The sequence below is a fragment of the Perognathus longimembris genome, chromosome 1 (genome assembly GCF_023159225.1).
Source record: "Perognathus longimembris pacificus isolate PPM17 chromosome 1, ASM2315922v1, whole genome shotgun sequence".
Taxonomy (NCBI): Eukaryota; Metazoa; Chordata; class Mammalia; order Rodentia; family Heteromyidae; genus Perognathus; species Perognathus longimembris.
Genome location: NC_063161.1, coordinates 17,092,181 through 17,118,175, shown reverse-complemented (window position 1 = coordinate 17,118,175; position 25,995 = coordinate 17,092,181). Strand labels below are relative to the sequence as shown.

The window sequence follows — 25,995 nt, the reverse complement described above, 5'->3', positions numbered from 1 at the left end:
CTTCAAAGGAAAGTAAAACAACACAAAAACAGGCAACAAAATAGACTGCTCCTTCTATGTGCAAGGTACTGGACTCTGGTATTGAGAATCCTAGTGTCAGTCCTCACTTCAAACACTGCATCAAAAAAGCATGACAGAAAGATGAGTCACCTTCAATATGAAGGATGTGAATTGTGTACACTGACAACACTCTTGAAAGTACAACAGTATTGCAGGAGCAATACTAGAGAATGGACCTTTGTGGAAGGTCAGAAACTCATGCATGATCAGATATTTGGGTTAAACAACAACATTATTTTTTGGTTTAATCAAGGCACTTGGAAAGAACTATCTTTGACATAAATGGATTCCTGGGTGCTGTTAAGCCATGGGTGATGGCATAACTAGTTGGCCACAACATTCCATATATACCAAGAACCCAAGTACTATGCCTTGATGGCAAAGTCACTTGTCACATTTAGGATTTCAAATACAGATTCAATTAAACTTGCCCCAAATCATGACTTTTTTTTCTCAAATTTTTATTATCAAACTGATGTACAGAGAGGTTACACATGACTTTTTTTTTTAAATAGACCATGGTTAAACAGAAAGGCTTTACTTAAGGTCTTGAGTCTCCAAAATTATATAGTTCATCTTCCCCCAACACCATCCAATACCCTAAAAGTTGATTTGGCTTTTCTTCACAATACGTAGAACAGACCTCTTTCCTCTCTTCTGAGTTACTTCTCCAGGAGAAAAAGTTGAAAAACCAACTTCAAAACACAAAATAACCTTACATCATTTCACCAACAATTAAATGTTCAGACCTCCACTTCTACTCTGGTTTGAGTCTCAGAGCTATTTGCTTAACCCTTTCACACATTCCTCATACCATTAACACAGCTTTCCATCACCATCAACTGTCCTTCCTCAAGTTGTTCTTGCCCAATGTGAAAGCTAGTGAATTGAGAGGGAAGACAGGAAGGGTACTGGGAGAAAAAATAAAGGATTAAACAGAAATAGTTCCCAGGCTGTTACTTGATCATCTAGAACAAAATGCTCAAATGGCTCATATTTTTCTGTTGCCAGGTCCCAAAGACTCAAAGCTAAACCTATCGATGGAAAGTAGCAAAGGCTTCCTAATATTGAGCAATACAGACCTAGAATTGCATAGGGACTACAACAGGTCAAGATCAATCAGTAGGTTGCTTAATTCATCGATAAGAGGCCAAATTCTCTATTCTGCCCCAGCTCTGCCATTCTGGGTACAGGCCACTAGCCAGCCTCGGACTGCCAAAGACTATTGACTCCGACTCAGTCTTAGGAGGCATCTGGTTGAATGCACAATTCTGGCGTGTCATCTGCGTCTGCACCCTATCCGGTTTCCACTGCACATGAACTATTTGGTAATTCTGACCCTCGTTGTTGTCCCAGAAGACTTGCCCATTCGCTTGGTAAGAAATGCAGAACTCAGTCTTCTCCTCAGTTGGGATGACGGAGGGTAAGTCAATGGTAAAGGAGAAGGTGTCACTATCTGAGCTGCCATACTCATTCTTCATGTAGACACAGTCCACATCCCTGTAGCTTCTCCAGGAGTCAAATGTAATGCGGACCTGAACCCTCTTCTCAAAGATCACATTTTTCACTTTGATTGTCCCACTCACTGTTCGTTCTTGCAAAGAGCAATTTTCCAGACAAACAAAGTTCTTCTGAAAATGATTCCGGAAACTTAAGTAATCAGTGGAAGGCTGAGGAAAATCTAAAATCAGGTTTTTCTCCTCATGGAGTCTTAAACCAGAGGTGATATCATTCAGGTCCAAGAGATCAAACTGAAGATCCCATGCAGGTTCTTCTGGAAGGTCAGAGAAGACGTGGACTGCAGTAAGAGAGAGGCCCTTGGAGTCAGCAAATACAACCCGCTTCTTGGCTTGGTTGTGTGAGTGTTTCCATTCTTTCTGTGATTTGGCTTCCTGTTTGAGGCTGAGACATGGTTTCAAAGGCTTCAATTTATTCACAAAAATTTTTCGTTGAAAGTCATTGTAAGGGCCCAGGAAACTCCTCAGAGGTGGCGAATAAGCAAAACAAAACCTCATGGCCATATCCACTGGCATGACTGAACTTGTAAGAGGACGTGGGTCCAGAACCTGGATCATTCTGGTGCAGCTCATGAGGCTGGGAGGCGGCGGCAGACCGACAGAGCCGGCACCCTCGTAGCAGGCAGCGTTCACTGCTATGGGTGACGGCCCTAGTAGACTGCCCCTGGAATTAGTTTTAAACTATAGCCTCCTGAGTAGCTAGGATTACAGGCATAAGCCTCCAGTACCTGGATTTCTTTGTTTTTCTTAAATTGGGTACTTGCTTGTTTTGTTGAATAATGGATTCCACTGAAGATGTCAGTTTACCGCTGAATCCAACTTACACCTCATCCTTTAAGGTCTCATGGACTATAATAGCAATCATAAATTTCTACTCCTCTAAATTCATGCAAGTTTGTTTTTGTTTTTATAGTATAGGGGATTGAATCCAAGGGCTTTACTACTAGAGCCAAGACTTTGGCTTCTGACTTTGTATTTGGTTTTGACTTTGTATCTTGTACTCAGACAAGGTCTTTCTAACTTTGCCCTAACTGGTCTCAGGACTCATAATCTTCCTACCTCTGCCTTCTAAGTAGATGCAATTGCAAATGTATAACTACCATAAAAGGCTAGTACACTTTTTGTTCATATTAATTTTGTGGCATTTGTTTCCCTTTGCTCCTTCATGTCTAAAACTTATTATACCAGATAGTCTAATAATACACTATCATAATAATTACTTTTTAAGTTATATTTACTAACTTTAAGAAATTACTTTTAGCCCTTTGTTTTGTCACTGTTCACAATTATTGCATTCATTAGGCTTTATCTAAAAAACTTGAGCTCTCCCCGCTTTAATACAGTAACTTCCCCTGTCCTGACTTCTTTATTTTAGTACCTATTTGTCTCAATCATCTGCAGTACACCCTTAAGAAACTTCTTGTCAGAATATCATATATAAGTATGTATTTTGAGATCCTCAATCCTTCTGTTACACATCACAGATAAAAATACAGAAGAACAGAGAAAACTCAAGTCACAGACATTCTCAAAAACAAAACATACACGGGCCCAGAACTAAAATAAAAACCCAGGGCAGTGAATAGAATTGAGCCAAGAGGCCTACTGGGTTCCAGGCTAGAGCAGCCTGAGGTGCCAAGAATGCTGCTTCTGAGGAATAATAGACAGGGCTGATGTGGCCATTACTAAATAGCTCAGCACAGGCACCTGCCAGAGAGAATAGATGCTGCTACCTAGTAGAATCAACTCTGGTAGTAAATAAACAGCAGAGCCACAACAGAACATATTGTCTCCTGTAACAACAGGCATAGCAATGCCCCTCAGGAGGCCAGGCTTGTGGCTTGAGACCAGAGAAATTAAGTAAGTGCTCCCCAGCATAAGAAAGGAAGCTGCAAACAGCCTCAACAGACTGCTACCTGGGTCCACAGCTTCTGTGATGCTGTGGGCTTAGAAAAGCAAACCTCCTTACCTGAGCTCCAGGCTAGCCATCTAGGGGCTACACTACTATATCATTATGGGACAGGGTTACCAAGCAACCAATGTAAGACCTGCGGTCAACACTGTTGACCTGTAGTTAACAATAATATTTTATACTTGAAAAGTTGTTCAGAGCGGGGTGCCAGTGGCTCATGCCTGTAATCCTAGCTACTCAGGAGACTGAGATCTCAGGAAGTAGTTGAAGCCATCCTGGGCAGAAAAGGTCCAGTGAGACTTTTATCTCCAATTAAGCACCAGAAAACTGGAAGTGGCACTGTGGCTCAAAGTGGTAGAGCCCTGTCTTGAGGGAAGAAGCTCAAGGACAACGCCCAGGCCCTGAGTTCAAGCCTCACAACCCACACCCATACACACACACAAATGTTGTTCAGAAGGTAGATCTCATGTTAAGTGTTCTAACACACACACACACACACACACACACACACACACACACACACACCTGGAAAGTCCATGGTCCTGGTGAGAACCACCTCAAAACTACCAGATTGAGGGTGAGGGGGAAACAGGGGTCCAGATAAGTACCTAGACATATAAATAAACAAAACTTTCTCCTCACAAAGAGGCCACCAACTAAAATCCAAGAAGGCAATAAGATTAGCATTATGAAAAAATAACATTAATAGGTAAAATTACTACAGAAAGAAAATCCTTATTTTCTGTTTGTTTTTGTGTTGCTATTTGAGATAGGAATCTCATTCTACAGCCCAGGCTGGCCTTAAACTTGAAATCCTCCTGCCTCTGCCTCCCGAATGCTGGATTGTATGCATGTACAACCTTGCTCAGCCAAACATTAGTTGTTTTGTTTTGTATTTAATTAAAACTATATTTGTAACCTTAAAGAATCATTTTGAAATGGCCAGGAAGAAAAGAACAAGAAACTATGAGAGAAAAAAAGAAGTAAAACGAGGAAATGCTGAAATAATAATAAAGTATTGCGAAATAATATCTTCAAAATTTTTCTGTGCATGATATATTTCATGAACATTTGCATATTTTTTATTCTTCTGGAAAAAAAATACTGAGTAGAAACAACTGTCAATTAATACCTTTTATGCCCCAAATCTACAGCCAGCAATTATTTCCTCTTGCCATTTACCATTGCAGAAAAGGAAGCTGAGGCTGACCTATATGCTGTTCCTTTATAGAGTAAGAGTGGGAAACAGAGCGTCCCACTTCGCCTGAGGTTCTTTATCTTTGCAATTCAAAAAGTCATCCACATGTGTCTAGGTATGATTTTTTCTTTTCATTAATTTTGCCAGTGCTCACTGAACTTTTTCAGGTTCATTCTCACCTGCCTATTGCTTCTGTTGGTTAAATAAGCAGGAGGTCATTAGCCCGAGGCTATCTCTGTACTCTGAGTTCCTCCAAAAGAAAACCTCAACCTAACTTTGCAAATAAACTAAAAATCTAAGCAGGAGCATAACAACCAACCACAAATAGCCAAGTTTCACTCAATCACAGGCACACCCAAATAAGGCAAATGCCTAGCTGTAGCCAATTATAGTAAGCCAATGTCAGCCTATAAAAGTTCACTGTTCACCCTGCTGGGCAGAGCCCTCTAACCTTGCCCAGCTTCTCAGCATGGTCTGGTTTGTTCAAATGAGCTCTGCTAAATTAAATATGTGTAAAAAAAAATTTCTGTTAACACACATCTATCAGCTACTGTTCAGCATAAGACACAAGTTAAAGCACAGAAAGATTTATCACAAGGTATCAAATTACTAATTGAATCTCTAGAACTCAAAAGAAGAGAAGAGGAGAGGAGAGGAGAAGTGGGAAGAGGAGAGAGAAGAGAAAAAGAAAACAAAACCCCAGACTTGTACTCTCAATATACAGGTCACATGTAACTACTGAGCATTTGAAATATGCTTAGTCTCCAGTGAAATGTGCTTGAGTATAAAATAAAACAAACCCAAAAGGAATATGACCTATCTTATTAATACTTCATATTGATTTTATCAGTCAATAGAATTATATTTTATTATATTTATATTTTTATTATATTAATTATACTGAGTTAAATAAAATACATGATCAAAACATATTTCTTGTACTTCTTCAACAGAAGCTACTAGAAATGTTTAATTACATATTTGTGTCATGTTACCTCACTACAGGACAGCACTATTCTAGACTGAGCTTTTATGGGCAATGCTGCAATGCAGATTTGAGATCTGAACTGCTAATGAAACTACTCTTCCTGCCAACATGACAGGCCACTGTTTCTGTCACCTGCTGAAACAGAGGCATGGCCACATCAACTGCCTCTGCCCTGCCAGGAAGCAGACTGCCATCAGAAAGCCACCTCTAGCATTATCTCAGCCACTTTCAGTGCCAGTAAAATGGATGCCCCATGACCAACCAACCTCCCACATGACCTGCATCTAAACCCATCCTCACTTAAATCTTTCATCTTGGCCGAATCTATATCATTATACAGAGCCAAAAGCAATTCGAGGAGGCATGGGTTTAAAGCTTTTCAGCCTTGGCATACCCCAAGAGTGCTGGAATGCTTACTGAGCAAGCCAATCTGCAGTAAATCTAACATTTCTCTTACAGTAGTGTTTGCTTGTTTCAAACTCAGATGATCCTTCCACTGAATCATTTTTGGACTGAAGTTCTCTGAAGCAGTGTCTCTGCTAATTGGCTGACTACAGCTTGGTGATTGTAGAGAGATGGATGGTTGAGGAACAAGAGCCAAATTGATCTTGAGCTATTATTAGCAGTCTTCCTCCCCCCTCCTCCTTCTAATAAATTTAGAGATAGGGTCTTATTTTGTAGCCCAGGCTAACTGCAAGCTTGCTATGTGGCCTGTGCAAGTCTAGAAATCGTGTTCCTTTCCCCCTAATTCAACAGTAACTTTCTCCTAGACTCTATGTTCTGTTCCATTTTATTATTTGCTTATCTTTGAAAGAAGTGTTTAGCTCTTATTAGCATCATTCAGATACATATTATCCCACTCTCTGACCACTGTCAATGCCCTCAAGCCCAAAAATCCCTGTAACATGTTGAATGCCTACATTTTATTATGGGTTGCAAGAAGATGGAATGCATTACCATGGCAACCCCTGGTGTTTCAGCATGAGGATGTTAGAAAGGACTCATAGGATTTGGAATTTGGTTCAGTGATTTGAAGGAGAGTCCAAGGAAGCACATACACCACCTGGAGTCCGAACTATCAGCAGGGGCAATTTTGTAATTGAGTACCTTAATGTCTTCTAAAGAAGGTAGGCCCCTAAAGCAATGCTACAGCAATCAATAAGGGGTAGAGTTAGCAGTTACCACTCACTTTACTTGACAAAGAAAGACATTTGGTATTTAGTGCTTCCAATAAAGTTCATGTACTGTCTTTATTCAGGCATGACTACACTTCTGTTTTGAAGCATCGTGATCTTGGAGTACCCTTAAGTAACGTTCATGTTCTATAAATTGTTTACATCTACCAAGCACACATCAAGACCTAGCTGTTCATAACAATATCAAGATGTCAGGGACTGCTTCTCTCCTTCTTACCACCTGGGTGCTGATATTATTCCTCTCTGAAAGCCTCTATGAGAGGAAAAGTGGTTGTCAACATTTCCATGGCCCCATTCCCAGGATCCAGCAGACATTCATCTAGTGTCACTCTATCTCCCTCACTGGCTCTCTGACTCTGAACAGATGTAACCTCTTCTAGCTTAGAATTGTACTAGGGCTTATCTCCAAGACCAGAGTGCACCATCTCCAGTGCCCCTCCTGCTTCCTAACACTCATCTCTGGATATACACATGGAACAATGAAAAGAGCACTCCAGCCCTTTGATAAGCAACACCAACATAGAAAAGGTCAAATAAAACATCACCTAGAAGTGAGTACGTGTACTTGCTCACCTAGTACTTGTATTGGGGATTGAAACTCAGGGCCTCACACTCTACCACATGAGCCATTTTTTCAGACAGGATCTTGGGCTTTTTGTCTGGGGCAGCCTTGGACCACAGTCTTCCAATCTCCAACTCCCATATAGCGGGGGTTATGGTATACATCACCACACCTAGCTTAGTAAATTGACTTTTTAAAGCCTTTTGAGAACTATTTTTAAACAAAAATACTTGCTTTTTTTTATATGTCACATTGTTTTTCTCAGTCAACTGCTACAGGCTATTGAGTAAGTGGAAGTTCTTCTGGATGCTGCCAACCCACCCACTGGTGTGTGTGTGTGTGTGTGTGTGTGTGTGTGTGTGTGTGTGTGTGTGTGCTCACGTGTGTGTATGTACATGTATATATGTATGTATGTACATATATATACATATATATCTGTTGGGGGGGAAAATGTATTCTAAAAGTCTACAAGCATCATTTTGAATTGGTTGGAATCCTGTCAATCCAGTCTTGTATTAAAGACATGTAAGCTTTACCTAGCTTGCTATCCAAGAATTGTTTTTTCTACTAAATATTTTGACACAATCTTTTATTTTATTTTTTTAATTTTTATTGTCAAACTGATGTACAGAGAGGTTACAGTTTCATACATTAGGCATTGGATATATTTCTTGTACTGTTACCTCCTCCCTCATTCCCCCCTCCCCAGTCCCCCTTTCCCTTCCCCCCCATGAGTTGTTCAGTTCATTTACACCAAACAGTTTTGCAAGTATTGCTTTTGTATCTAAGAAAAATGCCAAACTTCTAGCAATTCACTTTAGAGCCTAGATCGACCCATTACAGTTTACTGGAAATGGCTGTTTAATTTGTATATCTAAACCAGGGCCAGCCTATCTTTACAAACAGAACCAGGAGTCTTGTTCTTTGGAGACTAGATATAGAATATGGAAAGTAATAACTGACTTTTCTCTGTTCACACACCTTATGTATACATACAACTAGATCTAGTTGAGGGGTATAATAACAGAGAGGGGAAAGAGAAGGAGGGAGGGGAGGGAGAAAGAAGGGTAGATAGATGATGATAGACAGCAAGAAAGAGAAAGACATATAGAGAGGAAGGAAGGAAGGAAGGAAGGAAGGAAGGGACGGACTAGAGCTAGTTTGAAATGCAATAATTAGAGTTAATTCAGGGTAAAAATCCCAAAGTAGTTTGGTGCCAGTTTGAATTGAAGCCCATGGTTTTAAATCATTTTACTTTAACCACATCATCTGAGGAACAGTTGGTGGGGTATGAGGATGCCCATCCTGAGAAGGAAGGATTTGGCAGGAGTGATAAACATGGTTCCTAGGAAGTAGAAATATAATGGTCTTCAAACTGAAGGAACAAGAAACTGCCTTTTTCTAAATGACTTTGTTGTCAGAGCCATCATCAGTAAGTGGCAATAAGAAATCAAATCATCACTGTGAAGTATCTAGTAAAGCTGTGCCCCATTTAGAACAGAACACCACTAGAGATGTCTTCATGAAAAAAAAAAAAAGACAGACTATCAGATTTTTTAGAAAGAGTATTCAAGATTCCATGGAATGACTCATCTAGAAGACTTTTCATGCCCTTGATTATCTTAAAAACTAATGGCACAAGTTGGGTGCTGGTAGCTCAAGCCTATAATTCTAGCTACTCCGGAGACGAGATCTGAGGATCACTGTTCAAAATCAGCTGGGGCAGGAAAGTCCTTGAGACTCTTATCTCCAATTAACCACAAGAAAACCAGAAGTGGCACTATGGCTCAAAGTGGCAGAGTGTTAGTCTTGCATGAAAAAGCTCAAAGATAACACCCAGACGCTGAGTTCAAGCCCCACAACTGACCAAAACAAAAGTAATGGTTAAAAAAAAAGAAATGTACTCTTTACCTGACTTATGTAATTGTACGCTCTATACATCATTTTTATAGTAACAATAAACAAAATTTAAGTAAGGATATACCTGGGAGCCAGTGGCTCATACCTGTCCTTTTTTTTTTTATTCAAATTTTTATTATCAAACTGATGTACAGAGAGGTTACAGTTTCATACGTTAGACATTGGATACATTTCTTGTACTGTTTGTTACCTTGTCCCTCCTACCCCCCTCCCTCCCCCCCCTTTCCCTTCCCCCCCCCCCCCCCCCCGCAGGTGTTCAGTTCACTTACACCAAACAGTTTTGCAAGTATTGCTTTTGTAGTTGTTTCTCTTTTTTTACCATGTGTCTCTCAAATTTGGTATTCCCTTTGAATTTCTTACTTCCAATACCAGTAAACACGGTTTCCAATATACTCAGATAAGATTACAGAGATAGTGTAGGTACAACCACAGGAAGGTGATACAAGAACAACATCAATAATAGAAGCTACAGATACACATAGGACGTTGAAAGTAGTTACAACTGTGATATAACAATTGTTTCCATAACATGGAGTTCATTTCACTTAGCATCATCTTATGTGTTCATAAGGGTATAGCTATTGGGCCTTGTGATGCTCTGCTATGACTTGCCTAAACCTGTACTAATTATTCCCAATAAGGGAGGCCATAGAGTCCATGTTTCTTTGGGTCTGGCTCACTTCACTTAGTATAACTTTTTCCAAGTCCTTCCATTTCCTTACAAATGGAACAATGTCATTCTTTCTGATAGAGGCATAAAATTCCATTGTGTATATGTACTACATTTTCCTGATCCATTCGTCTGCTGAGGGGCATCTGGGTTGGTTCCAGATTCTAGCTATGACAAATTGTGCTGCGATGAACATTGTTGTGCTGGTGGCATTACTGTGATTTTGTTTGTGGTCTTTTGGATAGATACCCAAAAGTGGGGCTGCTGGGTCATAAGGGAGTTCTATATTGAGCCTTCTGAGGAATCTCCATACTGCTTGCCAGAGTGGCTGAACCAGTTTACATTCCCACCAACAATAAAGTAGGGTTCCCTTTTGGCCACATCCCCTCCAACAATTGTTATTATTAGTTTTCTTGATATATGACATTCTTGCTGGGGTGAGATGGAATCTCAATGTTGTTTTGATTTGCATTTCCTTTATGGCCAGTGATGTAGAGCCTCTTTAACAAGTGGTGCTGGCAAAACTGGCTCAACACAAGCAACAAACTAAAACTAGATCCTTATATATCACCCTGCACCAAAATCAATTCCAGATGGATTAAAGACCTTGAAATCAAAACAGGCACCCTGAAAACACTAAAGGAAGGAGCAGGAGAAACACTTGGGCTCCTTGGCGTAGGACGGAACTTCCTTAACAAAGACCCAGAAAGGCTACAAATCAAAGAAAGGTTGGACAAATGGGACTGCATCAAGCTGCAGAGCTTCTGCACGGCAAAGGACATAGCTCGCAAGATAAACAGAAAGCCCACAGACTGGGAGAAGATCTTTACCGGACATTCAACAGACAAAGGCCTCATCTCTAAAATATTTGCAGAACTAAAAAAATTACCTACTTCCAAAACAAAACCGCAAAGAACCAATAGCCCCCTCATCAAGTAGGCTAAAGACATACCTGTCCTTTTAGCTACTCAGGAAGCTGAGATCCAAAGATTACAGTTCAAAACCAGCCCAGAGAGGAAAGTTCATAAGATTCTCATCCCCAATTAACCACAAAAAGCTGGAAGTAGAGCTATAGCTCAAGCTGTACAGTGCCAGTCTTGTGCAAAGAAAGCTAAGGGAATGTGCCCAGAAGTGTGGTGGATTCTTGTTCTTTGGTAGTATAGAAAGAAGACCACGAAGGATGAGCACAGAAAGTAAATGCCACTCAGGAGAGTAACCAGTTGTCCACCAATGATCATGGACCAACTGTTTTATTTTTGTTGTTTTTGTGTTTGCTTTTTGACCAACTATTTTGTATTGTCTCTCCCCACCATTTTCTCCTCCCTTTTGACAATTTGTCAGATGGTGATTGCCATTACCATCTCTAGCAGTGTTGCCACTGAATTCCTCTCTACTCATTTAGGACTCTGGCCACCCTCCCAAATTCCAGTCTCAGCAAGCAGGAAGCAAGCCTATTTGTTACCAGCTTCCATTCCATGATAGCCCTAACCTCCATAATACCCCAGCTCACTTTCTCATACTCTCTCAAACTTACTCTACTCCAATCCCTAAACTCCACTAGCATCCTCAGGTCTGGAATTCTTCCCACCAGGGAAACAAAAGGAAACACCATGACCCTCTGCTAGAAGTTCCTAATCCCCCTTCTCCTGCATAAACCTCATGCGCATATGGGCAAGATCCATACTCCCTGTAGCAGAACTCACACTGTCTGCATAGACACATCTGGTATTCTATTCAGAAATCTTGGAATACTTTTCACCTTTTGTTCTCAGCTTTGAGACTTCAGAGGAAATTTCAAGAGATCATATAAAAACCCACTGAGTATCCCCTTACACTTAAAGCAAGCTATGAGGCCTTGGGTAGCAACCTATCCTACTTGGGGCTATCTGCAGATTTCACACCATAGAAAACAGAGAAGCTGTGAGTCCTGGCAGAGTCCTGCGTCTGGGTTGCTGAGATAAGACTTTTGGATTCAAACCACATACTTTTGTAATAGTTACACAATGTCTTCTGGCCCACCCTCATGCTAAATAGGTGCCAGAAAGCAGAACATTCCTTAGAGAGGCTATTATATAACTGAAAGAGAAACAGCTGTAATTGATGTGTAGGAATATCCTTTGTAGGTTTGAAACATCTATCAAACATGAAAGGATAGGACAATTAGGACAGGATAGCTTTAGATAGTTAAAGACCATCCTGTACAGAGGAGGTTCTATAACTCTGAGTTGTCCCAAGGACTGTTTTGTGGAAGCCAGTATGGGGACAAATAATCATTCATTTAGTCAAGGCATCCGTGGCTCATGCTCATAATCTTAAGTACTCAGGAAGCTGAAATCTGAGGGTTGTGGTTCAATGCCAGCCTAGGGTAGAAAAGTCCATGAGACTCTTCTCTCCAATTAACTACCAGAAAACCAGAAGTGGTGCTGTGGTTCAAAGTGGTAGGTAGGGTGCTAGCCTTGAGCGAAAATGCTCAGAGATAGTATTCATGCCCTGACTGACTGACCCAAGCCCCACGACTGAGAAAAAAAAATCATTCATTCATTCATTTCCTGCGTGACTTCAGGCCCTGTACTGGAATGACATTACCCCAGGGAGCTCAGAAAAATGATCATAATAGAATAAGAGGAGGGATGGTTCAGGATTGGAAAGTGGGGGGGGAGGGAAGCAGTGAAACAGCTGATCTTTAGAATCTCTTTCAAGCCTGGAAATCTATGTTCTGAAAGATTCAGGCATGCTGTCCTCCTGGAAGTGTACATAAAATAGCAGGAGAGAATGAATTCGGGAGCTGACTTGGTCACAGAAATTAACTGTGAACAGGTAAATGGGCCCCAAAGTGCTCAGAATCTAATGGGAGGGGCATGGCCAATGCAGAAGATGAGGATCAATTATGGGATTTTCATCAAGCCAGAGGGAATGTTCAAGCTATCGGCAGCTGAGTTCCTTTTAAGAAGCTCTATGGAATAATCTGTTTCCTGCACGTTTAGTTCCCTTGCAGTTGAGGGATTAAGTCCTTGTGGACCCACTGACTAGAGCAGAAGATTGTTCCCAGCTTCTGTGGCTCTCTGGTTCATTGGTCTGGTGCTGATTTCCTCCATCTTCAAGTCAGCAGTGATGGTGAAATGTCCTCATGTCACATGTCCCTGAATCTTCTCTGGTAGTTACATCTTTCTCTCTGACTACCATTGGGACACATTCTCCACTTTTAAGGATTCCTGTAGTTAGATCATCAGATTGGAAAATCCAAGATAATCTGTATCTTGACTCAGATTCATAACCTGTGTCACATCTATCAAGTCCCTTTTCCAGGTGAGGTAATGCTACACACAAAACTCTTGTTGGAATTTAATTGCCATTGAAGCATTAGGGATGGTGTTGGCAGGTGGAGCCTGTAAGTTGTGATTAGGTCATTGATACATTTTAATGCCTTTCTTGTTGGACTAGGTTAATTCTCTTGGGAGCAAATTCTCCCTCTTTATGGAACTGGACTGGTTGGCAAGGAAGCAAAGCCATCTCATGTTTTGTGTCTTCCAAATGTATCCATTTGCTCTCCTGGTTTTCCACCATGTTATGGGATAGCACATGGCTCTCACCAGACACAATCACCCATCCTCCAGACTGGGAGCCAAGTAAATACTGATGCTTTATAAATGAGCACATTTCAAGTATTTTGTTACAGCAACAGAAAATGGATGAAGACCAATAGCAACACATTTACAAATTCTATGGGTTGGGGCATGGAGCTCTCAGGAAAGTAGTCTTTGTTCTACCCACCACAGAAATCTTCATCTATGCTCCTTGGAGTCTGGGGAATACAGAGACTAGAGTCTGATTTTCACCAGAATAAACCACAGGAGTCAGAGAGGCTGAATGATGCTGTCCATGACAGAGAGCAAGGAGAGAGCGTTGGGCCCTCAGAATTTAGAAGAAAATGGCACTGAATGGACCAGACGGATGCTGCAGAGGACAGCCTGCTACAGCCTTTCTTTAAGGACCTCATTCAAAATGGCTGCCCCATGGCTCTAGGCCATTTCAGAAACAAAAAGTATACTGTGGAGTATGGCGAATGGCAGAAAGAGAGCCTCACCCATGTCAGGATGTTTTGCAATGTCAGAGGTCTCCAACAGGAAACCTCCAAAGAACCCACAAAAGTCCCCTCCTGTTTCACTTAATATTAGTCTTGATTTGTTATTTGACATGTGAAACTGGTTGTGACTGCTGAGAAAAGGAGAGAATGTATCCCAGGAGGGAAGCATTCCCTTCTAAAAGGGAAGTGGAGGCAGAACAAATGAGAAAGAATAGAGCAGTTACAGGGAAAAGACATCCAAATTACTTGACTGGACCAAAAAGAGTGTCTCAGAAGGCAAAGAAAGGAAGTGACCCCTATAATGAAGCACTGAAACATCTGAGCCCATTTTCCACTGCCATCACAAAATATCCCAGGCTGGGAAATTTACAAAGAGAAAAATAAGGGTTGTTTTGCCTGTCATTTTGGAGCTCAAAGTTCAAACAGCAAGGTGCACACTCTGATGAAGGCTTCATAGCAGTAGCAGCAAAGTAGGTTCACATTCATGAGGGAGATGTCACATGACAAGTCAGGAAGTCAGGAAGCCAGACAGTGGCGGGGGGGGGGGGGGGGGGGCCCTCGGGAACAAGTCTTGCTCTTTTATAACTAACCTATTCATATGAACTGGCCAGGGTTTCTTGAAAACTATATTAATTGATTCTAAGGAAAGCATGTCCAGGGGCTGGGAATGTGGCCTGGTGGTAGTGCTTGCCTAGCATGCATAAAGCCCTGGGTTTGATTCCTCAGCACCACATACAGCCAGAAGTGGCACTGTGGCTCAAGTGGTAGAGTGCTAGCCTTGAGCAAAAAGAAGCCAGCGACAATGCTCAGGCCCTGAGTTCAAGCCCCAGGAAAAAAGGAAAGCATATCCAATGATTTAACCACCTCTCACTAGGTCCCAGCTCTTAAAAGGTGCACCAGCCATCAAAACTGCCATACTGAAAACCAAACCTCTGCCATATGAACAAATCACATATGCAACCTACAGCAACACATAAAAGTCTTGTTTTGGTCAAGCACCCATCACTCATGCCTATAATCCTAGCTAACTAGAAGGCTAATCACGATTCAATGCCAACCCAGCAAAAAATAGTCCATGAGTGTCCATCTCCAAAAAACACAAGTGAAAAATAGACCTGGAGGCACAGTTCACTGGTAAGAATACCAATTGAGCAAGCAAGGCAAGTAAGCGTAAGGCCCTGAGTTCAAACCCTAGTATTGCCAAAACTTGTTTTGTGTGCCCATAGTGGTACATGCCTTTAATTTCAGCTTCTCGGGAGGCAGAGATAAGAAATCATAGTTCCAGGCCCATCCTTGCAAAAGTGAGAGACCCCATATGAAAACAAACTCCTACTACTCCTACTGTCACTACCACCAAACTCCCCCTATAAAATAAGAGAGTGGCTTTTTTCCTTTTTTTTTTTTTTGAAGTATGGAAGAGGAGTATGGCTGAGGATATCAGCTAATAATTGGTTATCCAATTCTTATGATGCCAACTTTCTGAACAGAAGTTGAGACTTGTGAGCTAATAAATTGGAATATACATGGTCAACAAAACAGAATATAGCTGATCCTCAAACAACATGGATTTGGACTACATGAGTCCACTCAGATTTTTCTTTTGGGAGATTTTTCAAATGATCCAACCATCTCTCACTAGGTCTCAGCTCTTAAAAGGTGAAAAAAAAATTTCAGATGAACCATAGAGCCCAGAATTTTTTTTTTTAATTTAAGGAAGGCTAGGTTATAGCTCGGTAGCAAAGCACTTGCCTAGCAAGAACAACATCTTGGGTTTGGTTTCTAGTACCAAAGAAGACAAAAAAAAAACCTTTTGCTGGGGTGCTGGTAGCTCACATCTATAATCCTATCTACTCAGGAAGCTGAGATCTGAGGATCACAGTTCAAAATCAGCCCAGGCAGGAAAGCCTGAGAGCCTCTTATCTCCTCTAGTTAACCACCAGAAATCTGAAAGTGGAGCTGTGGATCAAAGTGGTAGAGCCCTAGCCTTAAGTGAAAGAGCTCAGGGACAGCACCCAGATCTTGAGTTCGAGTCTCATGACCGACACCGCCCCCCCCATAGAGTAAATTACAAGAGTAGCTCCACCGATTAAGTGAATTAAGAGGTGACCAGCTGTGATATTTGCTGAGATATTTGCCCAAAAAAAGTTAAGGAACAAGGTATATCATGAATCTATACATACATACAGATAATCATCTAATTTTATCATTTGTTATCACAAAATGAACTTAAATCTAGAGTAAAAAGTTAAAATCTACCAAAACTTAAGCACAGAAATACTTATAAGACCATGTATAGTGCCATGGAGGGTTAGGGGAAATGGAAAGCACTGTAAAGATGCAGGGTTCACTCGCAATTATATACAATGAACTGAATTATGTACTGCACTGCTATGACTTCGCCACGGCCTCTGCTTCCACTGCACCACTGTTGGGAGCATCTGCCTGAACTGTCATGTGATGCTGATCACCTCCACCATAGCTCTTGTCTCACCTGTAAATCAAGTATTGATTAGCTTGTGTTTTCACTTACCTATACAGGACAGATATAAAATAAAAAACCAGGCTAATTGTTTCCTTGGCTTCTGGACAACAAGGGTAGAAATAAACTCTTCGTTGTTTCTTTATTTACTTTTAGTACCTTTAAGCAGTTGTACAAAGGGATTTCAAACGTCAATATATGAGTTCAATGTGTCTTGATCAATGTTGCTCCTTCTATAATTCAGTAATAAAGTTCTGGAAGAGTCAAAATTTACAGACAACTGTTTCCTGGCCCATCAGTACCTCTAGCTCCTGTGTTGTTAAAGGGTCAAGTATATTTTATTTGAGGGGTTCCCAAAAGATCTTTGGTTACCGTAGGTATATCTGTCATGTGGCAATGAGCTGGTGTGATTTCTTAATCTCTTCTTTAGTATGTCATAACATGAGATCCCCCACTCCTTCTGCAGTTGGTCAACTGGAGGTAAGCAGGAAGCTATTAAGCAAGACTTGCACTACTGTGAGATTTTAGTCTTTCCTTGAATTGTGTTATATTTAGACTTCTGTTTGCAGCCACTTCATGCAAATCAAGAGTTTTTGTTGGTTGGTTTTGTGCCGTCCTGGGGTTTGAAGTCAGGGCCTGGGTGCTGTCTCTGAGTTTGTTTGTTGTTGTTGTTGTTGTTTTCTTAAAGTTAGTGCTCTATCATTTAAGCCACAGCTCCACTTCCAGCTTTTTGGTGGTTCTTTTCTTTTTCTTTTTTTTTTTGCCAGTCCTGGGGCTTGAACTCAGGGCCTGAGCACTGTCCCTGGCTTCTTTTTGCTCAAGGATAGCACTCTGCCACTTGAGCCACAACGCCACTTCTGGCCGATTTCTGTATATGTGGTGCTGAGGAATTGAACCCAGGGCTTCATGTATATGAGGCAAGTGCTCTTGCCACTAGGCCATATTCCCAGCCCTTGGTGATTAGAGATAAGAGTCTCATGAACTTTCCTGCCCAGACACTTCATGCCACACTCCTCCTATCTCTGCCTCCTGAGTAGCTAAGATAATAGGCATATGCCACAGGCAGCTGACCAATAAAGTATTTTGCATGTGAATAAGGTGATTGGGCACTTCCTTGATGTTTAATCTCCCATAATAGAAAATTCTCCCTGATCCATTCTTACTGAATTCTTGTGTCTCATGGCTACCAGCCATACTGAAAGAATTACTATTTCTCAGGAAGCATAGTATATAATTCTCTCTCTCTCTTCTACACACACACACACACACACACACACACACACACACACATACACATCATACTACCATTATGTATATATCAGTACAATTACTCCTCCGATTTCTGAAAGAAATAGTCCCAGTCCTTTTTCCCCATAAACCCCTAATCATCACCTGATAAAGCTGATGATCTGAATAGAAGAGGATGGCTGAGAACAAGTCCTAGCAAAACAGAAGGAAGCAGCCTGGGCACTCCCACGGGCAACACTTTTTCTCATTTACACTCCTGACTCTGCTAACTTCATCTCCCAGAGGCTCTTCATTGCCAGGACATGCTTATCTGAATCATAGTCTTCCTATCTCCAAGTAGTCTCCTCTGTCTAGAAAAATCTCCCCTCCCAAGAACTTTTCAGCCCAAATTTGTGATCCATTTTACCACACCTGAAATCACAACCAATATAGTCAGCAAGACTCTACATCCATTTATTTACTTATTTATTAGCAGTGCGAGGAGGTGGGGCCAGTAATCCAGAACCTCTCACTTCTAAGCAAGCACTTTCACAGTGAGCTATTTCCACAAAGCCCCAACACCTGTCTATTTTAAACTCTTTTCTCAACTTATATATCTATTCTTTCAAGTATTCCCCTTCAAAGGCTATTGCTTTAAATGTTTTAATTCTTTTTTTTTTTTTTTTTTTTTTTGCCAGTCCTGGGCCTTGGACTCAGGGCCTGAGCACTGTCCCTGGTTTCTTCCCGCTCAAGGCTAGCACTCTGCCACTTGAGCCACAACGCCGCTTCTGGCCGTTTTCTGTATATGTGGTGCTGGGGAATCGAACCTAGGGCCTCGTGTATCTGAGGCAGACACTCTTGCCACTAGGCTATATCCCCAGCCCCTAAATGTTTTAATTCTAATAGCAGCAAAATCTTTCAACTTCAGTGGGCTGATCTAGGACTCTTACACACCATTTTATAGCATTGTTTAATAAGAAAATGTATTTCACTTTATGCATATGTATGAAAAGGGAACGATGGAGGGCAAAACTGGGAGAGAGCAAAGGAAGGGGTGACAATGTCCCAAAAGAAATGCACTCTTTACTTGAATTATGTAACTGTAACCCCTCTATATATCACCTTTATAATTTTTTTTAATTTTAAAGAAAATGAACCAATGAACTTTGTGGAAATTGTGAAGGGAGAAGGAGGGAGAATAGCTGAGTACATTGTGTGTTTATATGGACACGTCAAAATGAAACCTGCTTGAACAGCTAATTGATAACAATAAAAGTAATATGTAGCCAGGTGCCAGTGGCTCACACCTGCAATTCTAGCTACTCAGGAAGCTGAGATCTGAGGCTCTCAGTTCAAAGCCAGCCCAGGAAGGAAAGTCCATGAGACTCTTTTTTCTTCTTCTTCTTCTTTATTGTCAAAGTGAAGTACACAGGGATTACAGTTTCATATATAAGGCAAGTACATTTCTTATCCAACTTGTTACCTCTTCTCTCATTTTCCCCCGCCTCCCCAATCCCCTTCATGAGACTCTTGTCTGCAATTAACCACCACAAAACCAGAAGCAGCACTGTGGTTCAAAATGGTAGAGTACTAGCCTTGAACAGAAAAGCACAGGGACAGTGCCCAGGCTCTAAGTTCAAACTCAATGACAAAAAAAAAGTGTATTTCTTTTTTTTTTTTTTTTATTGTCAGAGTGATGTACAGAGAGGTTACCGTTTCATACATTAGGCCTTGGGTGCATTTCTTGGACTGTTTGTTACCTCCTCCCTCATTCCCCCCTCCTCCTCCCCCTTTCCCTCTCCCACCAAAAGTTGTTCAGTTGGTTTACATCAAATGGTTTTGCAAGTATTGCTTTTGGAGTCGTTTGTCTTTTTATCCTTTGTCTCTTAATTTTGATATTCCCTTTCACTTCCCTAGCATGCATGAAGCCCTGGGTTCGATTCCTCAGTACCGAAAAAAAATAATAATAATCTTGGAAAATATGTACAGGGAAGAAGAAAGAAAAGAATGCTAAAAAAGAGCTATAATAAAAGTTTTATGTGTGGAAAAGAAATAATAAGTAACATAAAATATGAGCAGTGAAATAATTCTGGAGGATTTTTTAATGCAAAGTTAATTGTAACACGAATATGTAATACAATTTGTTCATCTTTCTATTAAAGACATAACCACAGAAAAAATAGATTAAAATCTAACCACTTTATTATTTTCTTTCATTTTTGCATATCTTTATCACCATTCTGTTCTTGTACTCAAGCATTCAAATTCTACACTATGTAACCAGCAATTTGGGAACAAAATAAATAAAGGCCTATTTAGCATTCAAATTAGCTCCAACTTTCCATCCTGCCTAAAACAACAATGTTGTTTGTTCACTTCCTTCTCCTCTGAGCAGGCCAGAACCTCAGGGGTGCTTTCACAAACCAAGGTGATTCCTGGTTACTTGCCCATAAAAGAGGAAAGAGGGTTATGAACAACATATGAACACATAAACACACATTCTTCATGTCAAGTGATCCACTAGCAATGGTGAAATCTTCCCCTCCAACAACCTGGGCAATTGTGTAATCATGCTCAGTGCTAGGCAATACCAGTCTCTCTGTCTCTCTCTCTCTCTCTCTCTCTCTCTCTCTCTCTCTCTCTCTCTCTCTCTCTCTCTCTCTCTCCTCTCTCTTTCTCTCCCCTCCTTCTCTCCTCTCTCTCTTTCTCTCCCCTCTCTCTCTCACACCCCCATATTGGGGATTTGAACCCAAGTTCTTGAGCATTCTCCACCTCACTCAAGCCTTTTTGTTTATTTTGTTTCACTTCAAACTCAATCCTCCTGCCTCAGTCTACAATAGCTACGAGTATGTGCCACTACAGCAACCTCAACTCCCTCTACATTGGAAGTAGAGATGCGGCCCAGTGCTAGAATGCCAGCCTTGAGGAAAATTAGATAGATAGATAGATAGATAGATAGATAGATAGATAGATAGATAGATAGATAGACAGACAGACATTTGGAGACAAGGCAATTTTTAAAAATATTTTTTATAATCTTTAAGTAGTTGTACACAGTTTACAAATACAATACATTTTTATCTAAGGGATTTTTAAATGAAGACTGAGTATTAGATCATACTAGAGAATTTTTATGTGATAATGTGTATTGCATAGGATAATATCTTTATGTTTATGTGGTCCATGATGAAATATTAGAGATAGAGTGTTCTTTTTTTTTTTTTTTTTTTGTCTGTTCTGAGGCTTGAACTCTGGGTCTAGGCTCTGTACCTGAGCCTCTTTGTGCTCAAGGCTAGCACTCTACCACTTGAGCCACAGTGCCACTTCTGATTTTTGAGTGGATAATTGGAGATAAGAGTCTCACAGAGACTTTTCTGCTTGGGCTGGCTTTGAGCCAGATCCTCAGATCTCAGCCTCCCAAGTAGCTAGGATTATAGGCATGAGCCATCACCACCTGGCAGAGACAAAGTGCTCTGATGTCTGTGATTTGTTTTCAAATAGTACAGAAAAGTATATGCATTTTAAAATACAATTTCTTCACTGTAATGGTTACCTTGATTGTTAGCATGACAGGAAAGTCCATGAGATTCTTATTAATCACACAAAAAGCCAGAGCACTATCTTTGGGTACAAAAGCTAAGAGACAGCACCCAGGCCCTGAGTTCAAGACTGAGAACCAGCAAAGGAAGGAAGGAAGGAAGGTAAGGAGGGAGGGAGGGAGGGGAGGGAGGGAGGGAGGAAGGGAGGGAGGGAGGGAGGGAGGGAGGGAGGGAGGGAGGAAGGAAGGAAGGAAGGAAGGAAGGAAGGAAGGAAGGAAGGAAGGAAGGAAGGAAGGAAGGAAGGAAAAGAATATTAAAAGCATTGCCTTTATTAATAAATACTGTAAATTACAATACTACATTTAAGTAAAACTGAAATATATTTTGTCATATAAACACTGACCTATTGGTTCATTGGTCACTATTTGCAGACCCTAAGCCTAGACAATTATAAAACAAGAGCCATAATAGGTCATCTTAGGAAAGGAATAGAGATGCCTCGCTGGCAAGAGTAGAGACTGTTTTATTCACTGTCAGCTCTCCAGCTCAAAAGGTTCCAAATATGATGAAAAAGAAAGAAGGGCACCTCAGGTAATCGTCTGGGCATGCCATTTTTGTAACTTTCTAAGTTTTTCAAACACCATTTTCTGAGAAAGGATGCATTCTGCATAGATGGATTCTTTCCACAATGCAATAAAGATAGGCCCAGCACCATAGTTAATATATAGTTAATCTCTTGAGGAAGATATCTCTTTTTTTTTTTTTTTTTTTTTTGCCAGTCCTGGGCCTTGGACTCAGGGCCTGAGCACCGTCCCTGGCTTCTTTATGCTCAAGGCTATAGCACTCTATCACTTGAGCCACAGTGCCACTTCTGGCCATTTATAGATGTGCTGCTGGGGAATTGAACCCTGGACTTCATGTATATGAGGCAAGCACTCTTGCCACTAGGCCATATTCCCAGCCCCGGAAGATATCTCTTGAGTTCATATTTTATTTTGTAGATATCGGTAAAGCAAAGGCTATAACTTTTTTTTAAATTTATTCATTTATTGTCATAGTGATGTACAGAGGGGTTATAGTTTCATATGTAAGGCAATGAGTACATCTCTTATCAAACTTACCTCCTCCCTCATTTTTCTCCTTCCTTCTCTCCTCCCCAATTCTCCCCCCCACCAGACTGTAACTTTTATGAGAAAAGATGTTTTGGTGTGTTGTTTTTTTTTCAATTAAAGTGGGTGGCTTCCTTACTTTGAATCTTGTGAGAAATGATTGTTCAAAGTTCCTGCTTTGGCCAAGTCAGTGGCCCTTGTTGATTACACTTTAGTTATATCTTCTTCCTGCTACACTTTAAGACAGCCCGTTATGTGCTAGTTGAATATTAGTTACATTCTGTTCCTGTTAACTAAGCCATATCCCTTTGCAGATTGTGAACCTCAGCCCAGCCAAACTGAACAGAGGAGTAGGGCCTGCTGGGTTAGAGATAAAAAGAGAGCAGCCTACCTGCCCAGTGGGCTTGCTTGCCCGATTTGGGTTGATGGCACCCTTTTCTACAGAAGTAAACTTTGCCTTGCTTAGTTCCTTTGGAGCTGGTGTCCCTATTCCTATGCAATATCCCAAACCATATCTGACACTTTCTTTGTACTTACATTTTCACTGTCTCTTTCCTTCCTTCAAGTTCCATTGTCTATAGTCAGGAACCAAATAAGTTCAAGGTTCTAGGAAGATCATCATGATTGTAGCCAACTATCAAAAGGAATTGCAATTTTTGCTTGATAATTGTACTTTATGCAACTTTTCATAATTTACACTCAAAATGTAGGGCTGTTGAAAGAATTTAGGTTGAATTAATTTTAGTTTTCCTGAGAATATATATCAGTCAGAATGAATAAATAAATACATGTTTTTTACACAAAAACAGATTTTTTTGTTTGGTTAGGTTTTTTGGTTGGTCATAAGGTCTGAACTCAGGGCTCTGTCCCTGAGTTTTTGTTTTGTTTTGTTTTTTGGCCAGTCCTGGGCCTTGGACTCAGGGCCTGAGCACTGTCCCTGGCTTCTTTTTGCTCAAGGCTAGCACCCTGCCACTTGAGCCACAGTGCCACTTCTGGCCATTTTCTCTATATGTGGTGCTGGGCTTCACGTATAGGAGGCAAGCACTCTTGCCACTAGGCCATATCCCCAGCCCTGTCCCTGAATTTTATAGCTCAAAGCTTGTGCTCTACCATTTAGAGCCACAGCTCCACTCCCAGTTTTTTTAGGTGATTAACTATAGGTAAATCTCATGGTCTTTCCTGCCCCAGATGGCTTCAAACTGAGATTCTCAAATCTCAGTCTCCCATGTAGTTAGGATTTCAGGCATGAGCCACCAGTGCTTGGCACCAAGACAGTTTTGACAATAGTAACAATTTGTTTCTTGTCCTACAGTACATGCCTGTTGCAGATCCACAGAGAGATTCCATTATGTTAACCTGAGCCACACCTGAGGGATCATCTCAACCCAGTACTTCACAAGTTTCAGGACAGAAGTAGGGGACATCACAAAGCACACACTGCCTCATAAAGTTTCCACCAGGAAGTGACACCTAACCTTTCAATTCACATTTCACTGATCAATGTGAGTCATGTAGCCCCAGACATGCCTATGTCTCATATATAGCCTATGACTCACAGGAAGCTCTGGAGCAGAGACGATCCTTCCAACCTCCCCTGAATTAGAATACTAAGCCTTCTTATAACTCCACATAGGCCAATTATTGAGTATCATGTCTCTGAGAAGAGCATTCAATTTTGAGCAAGGTGGTTCTGGAACTTCAATCATGTGCAATTTCTGGAAAGGGTTGGCAGCTAGAGAGGGTCACCCAACTTTTATATAATCCCAGCAGCTGAAAGGGTAAAATCCTTGTTCCCAGAGGGGATGTGGGTGATACCACACAGCTTCCATTCCAAACTATGTCACATCCCACACATACCTGTAACAGTGACACATAAATTATTTATCCCCACCTAGGTTTTCAGCAGTGTGGTAGGCCCTAAGGGCACTTCTGTTCTTATAAAGCTGCCAGTTGATAAAAGAAAGAAAAATAAGCAAGTATAAATAATAGGTAAGTTTCCTCCTTTTTATTGTTTTGAGACTCTCATACTCTTCCTCCTTGATCTTTTGATATTAATGACACTGTTACACCTTTTCTTTAAAAATAAAAATAAACCTGAATTTAATTCTAAGCTCATTCCTAATAAATTATATACTGTGAAGGTAAAAACAATTGCTAATTTGAAGAGAGCTCTACTAAAAACCTAAGCAAACTCTTCTTTGTTATTTGACTCCATCTCTCTATCTAAATCTTTATGATGAAAATTCTCAAATATACACATAGAAAAAGTAAATTAATGAACTGTAGATATCCATAGCCATCAGCTATTACCAATATTTTTTCAATCTCCCTATTTTCTATTAGATCACATGTTCATAAAATTCAGGAACAAGATAAAGGTAGGCCTACATTTTTGGGGGTGGGGGGGAATGCCAGTCCTGAGCTTGAATTGAGGGCGTAGGTGTTTTCCCTGACCTTTTGTGCCCAAGGCTAGCACTCTACCACTTCTGAGCCACACAACTCCATCTCCAGCTTTTTGGTGGTTAATCAGAGATTGGCATCTCATGGACTTTCCTGTCCAGGCTGACTTTGAACCATATTTTAGCCTCCTGAGTAGCTAGTATTACAGGTGTGAGCCATACTGTCAGCCAGCTAAATATAAGCCTGCTTTAATCACCAATAGTCAACACTGTCCAAGAGTTACTACTAATGATGCAAAATGACCAGAAAAAAATAAATACTGGCAATATACAAACTATGAAGCCCAAAGCAATTATGCAGAATATACATGGATTAATTAAATTTTTCAGCAAAGTAGAAGCAAGATTAGCAAAGGTCAACAGAATTTCTAAAATCAACAAAACTCAATTGTAAAATCTAACATTGAATTCTAATGAAATCTGAAATTACCTAGGAAATAGTTGATATAAAAATCACTGAAAACAACCATATGATTTTAATAAAGACTATAAAATATAGTTCTACATGAAAAGGTTTGATAATATGCAAATATTAGTACTGTGCAACTTAAGTATGATACAACTCCTTATCAAAATTCCAGCAGTGTATTTGATAGAAATAAGCTAAGTCTCAAGTCCAACTATGAAAAGTGGCCCCAAAAAAGCCAAGATCGCTTTTAAGAAAAAGGACTCACTGTTAGCAAAATGGAGGAGAATGGAAAAGGATTATGTTGGACTTGATTGTCAACAAGAGAGGAGGACTGTTTATTGAGAAACAGTGTGAGCGAGAGGGGAACAGAGCTTCCCACCGGATTGGAGGTTGTACAAGGAGGTGCCTGCCAAGCCAGCCGGCAGCGAAAAGAAATCCTGAATGAGGGGGGGCGAGGATTAAAGAAAAGGAAAAATACAAGACAAGAGAAAAAAGACAAGAGGCAAAGATGGGGTATGGGAGGTCTGCATCTCGAGATTGAAACTCAAGACTGCAGCCAAGTTTATTCTTAACTTCCAGCTTATATGCAGTTTTGGAACGAGGGAATAGCATAGGGTTGTTAAAATTTAAGAACACAAAGGGGCTTTGAAGTTCGCAAACATTTGA

The 25,995-nt window shown here is 40.7% G+C and overlaps 1 protein-coding gene across 1 annotated transcript; it reads right to left on the bottom strand.

The window, feature by feature from the left end:
• Window positions 1-569: 569 nt before the first annotated feature.
• LOC125353863 (protein phosphatase 1 regulatory subunit 3C-like) lies at window positions 570-2,223 on the bottom strand. Its single transcript, XM_048349564.1, has one exon. The coding sequence runs from the start codon at window positions 2,148-2,150 to the stop codon at window positions 1,197-1,199; it is 954 nt and encodes a 317-aa protein (XP_048205521.1). The 5' UTR covers window positions 2,151-2,223; the 3' UTR covers window positions 570-1,196.
• Window positions 2,224-25,995: the final 23,772 nt, after the last annotated feature.